The sequence below is a fragment of the Salvelinus sp. IW2-2015 genome, linkage group LG17 (assembly GCF_002910315.2).
Source record: "Salvelinus sp. IW2-2015 linkage group LG17, ASM291031v2, whole genome shotgun sequence".
Lineage (NCBI taxonomy): Eukaryota > Metazoa > Chordata > Actinopteri > Salmoniformes > Salmonidae > Salvelinus > Salvelinus sp. IW2-2015.
Window position 1 is genome coordinate 13341041 of NC_036857.1, and position 7321 is coordinate 13348361.

General features: G+C 46.1%; 1 protein-coding gene and 1 long non-coding RNA gene across 2 annotated transcripts in view; one reads left to right on the top strand and one right to left on the bottom strand.

The window, feature by feature from the left end:
* The first annotated feature begins 2022 nt into the window (after nt 1-2022).
* Nucleotides 2023-2629, top strand: LOC139029046 (uncharacterized). The gene is made up of 3 exons (XR_011481293.1): nt 2023-2132; nt 2219-2249; nt 2551-2629. It is a non-coding gene; the product is annotated as an uncharacterized lncRNA (long non-coding RNA).
* Nucleotides 2630-3103: 474 nt separating this feature from the next.
* The window catches only part of sema3bl (sema domain, immunoglobulin domain (Ig), short basic domain, secreted, (semaphorin) 3bl), a 75367-nt gene continuing 71149 nt past the window's right edge, over nt 3104-7321 (bottom strand). Inside the window, exon 16 of the mRNA XM_070448174.1 lies at nt 3104-4333. Within this exon, the coding sequence (XP_070304275.1) occupies nt 3839-4333 (495 nt within the window). The 3' untranslated portion in view covers nt 3104-3838. The remainder of the gene's footprint in view (nt 4334-7321) is intronic.

Genomic DNA, 7321 nt, shown 5'->3' on the forward strand with positions numbered 1-7321 from the left:
AGTTCACTCCGGGCACGCTATTCATCCAAAGTGAAAATGCTGCCCCTATCCCTAAAAAGTTAAACACTTATTTGTAGAATTTCTTTCCTTCTTAATGCGTTTGAGCCAATCAGTTGTGTTGTGACAAGGTAGGGGTGGTATACAGAAGATAGCCCTATTTGGTAAAAGACCAAGTCCATATTATGGCAAGAACAGCTAAAATAAGCAAAGAAAAATGACAGTCCATCATTACCTTAAGAAATGAAGGTCAGTCAATCTGGAAAATTTCTAGAACTTTGAAAGTTTCTTCATGTGCAGTCGCAAAAAACATCAAGCATTATGATGAAACTGGCTCTCATGAGGACCGCCACAAGAAAGAGTAGGTGAACGGATGATCTCCGCATGTGTGGTTCCCACCGTGAAGCATGGAGGAGGATGTGTGATGGTGTGGGAGTGCTTTGCTGGTAACACTGTCTGTGATTTATTTAGCATTCAAGGCACACTTAACCAGCATGGCTACCACAGCATTCTGCAGCGATACGCCATCCCATCTGGTTTGCACTTAGTGGGACTGTCATTTGATTTTCAACATGACAATGACCCAACACACCTCCAGGCTGTTTAAGGGATATTTGACCAAGAAGGAGAGTGAATGAGTGCTGCATCAGATGACCTGCCCACCACAATCACTCGACTTCAACCCAATTGAGATGGTTTGGGATGAGTTGAATCGCAGAGTGAAGGAAAAGCAGCCAACAAGTGCTCAGCATACAGTATGTGGGAACTCCTTCAAGACTGTTGGAAAAGCATTCCAGGTGAAGCTGGTTGAGAGAATGCCAAGAGTGTGCAAAGCTGTCATCAAGGCAAAGGGTGGCTACTTTAAAGAATCTCAAATATATATTTTGGATTTGTTTAACACTTTTTTGGTTACTACATGATTCCATATGTGTTATTTCATAGTTTTGATGTCTTCACTATTAATCTACAATGGAGAAAATAGTAAAAATAAAGAAAAACCCTGAGTAGGTGTGTCCAAACTTTTGACTGGTATTGTATGTTAAATACACTTACACCGCATGCAGGAGAGCTCATTAAATAAGACATAAATACAACATTTAAATTAGGCTCTTCCCTGTGAAAGAGACCCGCCAATGAGTTACAAACCACACGTCATCGACATTGGAAGTCTCACTTTATGTTGTAGTCTAAGATTGACATTTTCAACACAAAGCATGTCAAAACTACTGTTTTGTTCTTTAAACTATTGCTGATAGTAACTGTGAGACGGAGCTTCAGAAAGATCTAAAAATTGGCAAAAACAAATGGCATTTTGTCAGTAACATTTTTCATTGTTTTATTCATATTCACTGTTATTTTTAATTCAGTTACTCAACAATCCTGTTTTTTATAGTTGTGTGCCGTAAGCTATTGTGTTGTGTGGAGCAGTGTATTTTCCCTTTTGATGAAAAATACTGTGTTAATGCCATCTTTATAACCAATCAGAATGAGATCTGGTACTGTATAGTGAACCACTCAAACCAGGGCAGACCTACAGTAATCCAATCATCAATATTCATCAACTCCCCATTCTTGTCTATTTGAGCTAAGCCCTGCGACACTCTCTCCGTCACATCTGGTCGGTCTAACATACGATCAGAAACAATATTTGGAGAGAAAGGAGAGGAGGACAAGAGGCTAATAATTGCTCTCACTCTCCTACCCTCCCCTACAACCAGTGCCTGTGGAAGGACAGCTTCCAGTGAAGTATGTTAGTGAAACATTGTATTTTAACAACGGAGACAGAAATCCTGTATTTAAATAAAGAACCAGTGTTTACAAAGCACCAGCAGAACATTCAGCCAGCGCCAACGACCCTTTTTATTTTCCTTCCTTTGTCAGGAGTGAGAAGTACACCTACGACACACAAAGGAATGGTGGGAACTGGAGTCTAGCTGATAATACAAAGCAACAAACAGGCCTTTTCTCTGTTGAACCATCAACAATCGTCTCATGGCTACTTCCAGTTAAAGCAATTGTCTTATGTGTTGTTATGGCTGGTTGAGTGATGGTTGTGTGAGTGTGCTTGTGTGTTGTTATGGCTGGTTGAGTGATGGTTGTGTGTTGTTATAGCTGGGTGAGTGATGGTTGTGCTTGTGTGTTGTTATAGCTGGTTGAGTGATGGTTGTGTGAGTGTGCTTGTGTGTTGTTATGGGCTTGGTTGAGTGATGGTTGTGGTGAGTGTGGCTTGTGTGTTGTTATGGCTGGTTGAGGTGATGGTTGTTGGTTGGAGTGGTGCTTGGGTTGGGTGTTGTTATGGCTGGTTGAGTGATGGTTGTGTGTTTGTGGGTATAGCTGGGTGAGTGATGGTTGTGCGTTGCTGGTGGTTGTTATAGCTGGTTGAGTGATGGTTGTGTGAGTTGTGCTTGTTGTGGTTGTTATGGCTGGTTGAGTGATGGTTGTGTGAGTGTGCTGTGTGTTGTTATGGCTGGTTGAGTGATGGTTGTGTGTGTTGTTGATAGCTGGGTGAGTGATGGTTGTGTGAGTGGGTTGTGTGTTGTTAGGCTGGGTGAGTGATGGTTGTGTGAGTGTGCTTGTGTGTTGTTATGGCTGGTTGAGTGGATGGTGTGTGAGTGTGCTTGTGTGTTGTTATGGCTGGGTGAGTGATGGTTGTGTGAGTGGTTGTTGTTATTGGCTGGTTGAGTGATGGTTGTGTGAGTGTGCTTGTGTTGTTATGGTGGTTTGAGTGATGGTTGTGTGTGTTGTTATGGCTGGTTGAGTGATGGTTGTGTGAGTGTGCTTGTGTGTTGTTATGGCTGGTTGAAGTGATGGTTGTGTGAGTGTGTCTTGTGTGTTGTTATGGCTGGTTGAGTGATGGTGTGTGTGTGTTGCTTGTGTTGTTATGGCTGGGTTGAGTGATGGTTGTGTGTTGTTTATGGCTGTTGAGTGATGGTTGTGTGATAGTGTGCTTGTGTGTGTTATGGCTGGTGTGAGTGATGGTGTGTGAGTGTGCTGTGTGTGTGTATAGGTGAGTGATGGTTTGTGGTGATGGTGGTGTTGATGAGGCTGGTTGTGAGTGATGGTTGTGTGAGTGTGCTTGTGTGTTGTTTATGGCTGGTTGGAGTGATGGTTGTGTGAGTGATGGTTGTGTGTTGTTATGGCTGGTTGAGTGGTTGTGTGAGTGTGGCTTGGTGTGTGTTTATTAGGCTGTTATTTGCTGTTGTGAATCATTTGCAGGGTGATGGGATTACACTGCTAAAAATAACGGTGCTTTGGGGTTTGGGGTTCTTTAAATCACTTTTTGACTGTATATGAAGTGTGCCATAGGACCATTGTTATCTAGCAGTGTAGGATGTGTTGAGGTGCAGGGTAAGGCAAAGGCTCCGGAAATGCAGTTTTAAGTGGTACAGAGCGAAGAACACAGAAGCAGTCACAGAATGGGTAACATGGAATGGGCTCAATGACCTAAGAGAAATGAGTGCAATGTTGGGTTGAAGGTGATCAGCTGTAGCAGTCCAACACACACACTATTTGCAGCATGTTACAGTCAATCCATAGTCATACAGAGACACTGACGTTGCAAGAGTGCGTGGAGAGGAGAAGGGGTCCCCTGGTGAAAACAGTTGAGGGTTTTTCATGAAGCAAATGAGAGTTGATGAGTGCCATGAGTCCCTGTCTCTCTCTTTCTCCTCCTCCCTTCTGCCTCCACATCAGTCTCAACCCTTAACACTACAGCCTGTTGGCAGTATATCTTCCTACAATACATATCACTACCACCTCTTCCTTCTCTCATTCATCATGTCATGTAGTCCTTCTCTCAGTCCTTCTCTTTTTCCTCCCTCCATCTGTTTCCCCCTCCCCTCTACGGCTGTCGGTTACTGACGTCCCGCGGCGTCCGGTTGCGTTCCCCGGAGCCCTTATTGCGGGTCTTGCGCGCACTATCCTGTGCCTGCCGGTACTTGTCTAGCATGCTCTTGTGTTTACGCCGCAGCTTGTCGTTGCACCACATCCTCTCACAGTACTCCTCCACGTGCGGCAGGTTGGACGGGCCGATCAGCTGCATGATGTCCTTGAACCAGGGGCGCGGGTGGCTGAGGGGGTTGGTGCTCCTGTAAGCATGGCAGGGAGGCCAGGACCGGTACCCCTTCACCCCGAGGGGACCTTCGAAGGGGGTGTCGTCACGGGCCAGCAGCTCACTCAGTGTGTTCCCCTGCAGGACCTCCAGGGAGAGGTGGGTGAGGGTCTGGGTGAAGCCGTGCTCACGGGAGAGACACACATATACACCCTCATCCTGACGGAAAACACGGCGGAAGAGCAGGCCCTGCTCCAAACGCATCACTCGGTCATCCAGCTTCACCTGCAGGGAGAAAGGGAGGGAGGGTGAGGGAGGGAGGAAGAGAAGGGAAATAACAAGAGAGAGATATGGAGGGAGAACGGAAGGGATTGAGAAGGGGAGATAGGAAGGCAAGAGGGGAACATATAGGGGTAAAAAAATAACAGAAAAAATAAAGAGGGGCAAAGTGGTAGTGAGATGGAGGGATGAGGGGATGCAAAGTGGATGAGGTATGGCACAGAGAGGGGGGAGGGGTCAAAGTTGAGTTTTTGTGCTGTTTTCTCAGCTTGGAAGGCTAAGAAGAATTTTGCCATGAAATTCAGCAGTAGTTTTTTTGTATTTGTGCCAAAGCATACAGGGCAGCCTGGTTTCTCCAATTGACAGCTGAGAGCCAGGTTTATTTGGTGGGAAATAGAAAGCTGCTCTAATGTCTTAATACGTACATGCTTGACTGAAACACTCCATTAAGCCTAGAGGAACCATAAAGAGACCCTGGCATTGAGGAAACAGGCGCTTTACTGTACATCCAACAGAGCGCTAGAGCGAGCGGTCTCTCTCTCTCTCTCTCTCTCAATTTTCAATTCAATTCAATTTGCTTTATTGGCATGACGTAACAATGTACATATTGCCAAAGCTTGTTTACAATGTAAAAATGAGAATCAAAATTGTCAACGGGACAACAGTAACAACAATAACCAAGGGTCAAAATAACCATACATTCAACAATAACAATAAACATACAGTAAAGGACATGTGCAGGTTGATTGGTCTGTCAGACACTGTCCCTCAACTTATGGCAGGCAGCAATGTAGTGCGCTGCCAACCCACAGCTCTCTGCGTCCTCCCCCAACAGGACGGGTAGCCTATCCTCATCTAGATGGATGCAATGGAGGGAGGAGGGTGTGAGAGACAGTTGGAGGATCACAAGAGTTTGAGAGAGAGAGAGAGAGAGAGAGAGAGAGAGAGAGAGAGAAGAGAGAGAGAGAGAGAGAGAGAGAGAGAGAGAGAGAGAGAGAGAGATAGAGAGAAGAGAGAGAGAGAGAGGAGGAGGAGAGAGAGAGAGAGAGAGAGGAGAGAGAGAGAGAGAGAGAAGAGAGAGAGAGACGACCGCTCGCTCTGTCTCTAGCGCTCTGTTGGAATGTACAGTAGTTAAAGCCTCTGTTTCCTCAATGCCAGGGTTCTTTATGGTTCCTCTAGGCTTAATGGAGTTTCAGTCAAGCATGTACGTATTAAGACATTGAGCAGCAGCTTTCTATTTCCCACCAAATAAACCTGGCTCTCAGCTGTCAATTGGAGAAACCAGGCTGCCCTGTATGCTTTGCACAAAAACAAAAACTACTTCTGAATTTCATGGCAAACCAATTCTTCTTAGCCTTCCAAGCTGAGAAAACAGCACAAAAACTCAACTTTGACACCCTCCCCCCTCTCTGTGCCATAACCTCATCCACTTTGCATCCCCTCATCCCTCCATCTCACTACCACTTTGGCCCCTTTTATTTTTCTGTTATTTTTTTTACCCCTATATGTTCCCCTTTGCCTTCTATCTCCACTTCTCAATCCCTTCGTTCTCCCTCCATATCTCTCTCGTTTGTTCTTTTACCCTTCTCTTCCTCCGCTCCCTCACCCTCCCTCCTTCCCTGCAGGTAGAAGCTGGCTGACCGGAGTGATACCTGTTTTGGAGCGAGGCCTCTGCTCCTTCGACCGTGTTTTTTCTCGGTCAGGTGAGGGTGTATATATGTGTGTCTCTCCCGTGAGCACGGCTTTCACCAGGGACCCTCACCCACACTCTCCCGGAGTCCTGCAGGGGAACACACTGAGTGAGCTTGCTTGCTCCGTGAGACGACACCCCTCTTCGAAGTCCCTCGGGGTGAAGGGGTAACCGGTCCTGGCCTCCCTGCCATGCTTACAGAGCACCAAGCCCCTCAGCCATCCCGCGCCCCTGGTTCAAGACATCACTGCAGCTGATCGGGCCGTCCAACCTGCCGCACGTGGAGGATAGGTACTGTGAGTGGATGTTGGGCAACGACAAGCTCTGCGTAAACACAAGAGCATGCTAGACAAGTACCGGCAGGCACCAGGATAGTGCGCGCAAGACCCGCATAAGGGCTCCGGGGAACGCAACCGGACGCCGCGGGACGTCAGTAACCGACAGCCGGTAGAGGGAGGGGGAAACAGATGGAGGGTAGGTAAAAAAGAGAAAAGGACTGGAGAGCTGGACTACATGACATGATGACTGATATGAAGAAGGGAAAGAGGTGGTAGTGATTGTTATTTAGGGGTAATGCAAATATACTGCCAACAGTCTTGAAAGGAGTAGTGTTAGAAGTGGTTGAGGACTTGACTTGTGAAGATGCAGATAAGAAGGGAAGGAGGAAGAAAGTAAGAGACAGGGACTCATGGCAGCTGCATCAACTCTATCATTTGCACTTTCATGAAAAACCTCAACAGGTTTTCACACACAGGGAACCCCTTCTCCTGCTCCACGCTGATCTTGCAAAGTCAGTGCTCTGTTATGACTAAGGATTGACTGGTAAGCATGGCTGCATAAATAGTTGTGGGTGTGTTGGGACTACTGCTACAAGCTGATCACTGGTCAAACCAACATTGCATCATTTCTCTTAGGTCATTGAGGCCCCATTTCCATGTACCCATTCCTTGTGACTTGCTTCTGTGTTCCTTTCGACTCTGTACCACATTAAAAAGCTGCTATTTCCGGATGCCTTTTGCCATTAACCCCTGACACCGTCAACACAATCCTACACTGTTAGATATTACATGGTTCCTTGGCAACACTTTCATATATACAGTCAAGAAAGGATTTAACAAGGACCCAACACCCAAAGCACCGTTATTCTTTTTAGCAGTGCAATCCCATTCACCCTGAAATGATTCACAACTAAGCAATAACAGCCCATAACAACACACAGCATCACTCACACTATACTAGTCACAATCAAACCGTACTCAATCAGAAGTAACACACAACTATCACTTTACACAAACACCATCCAA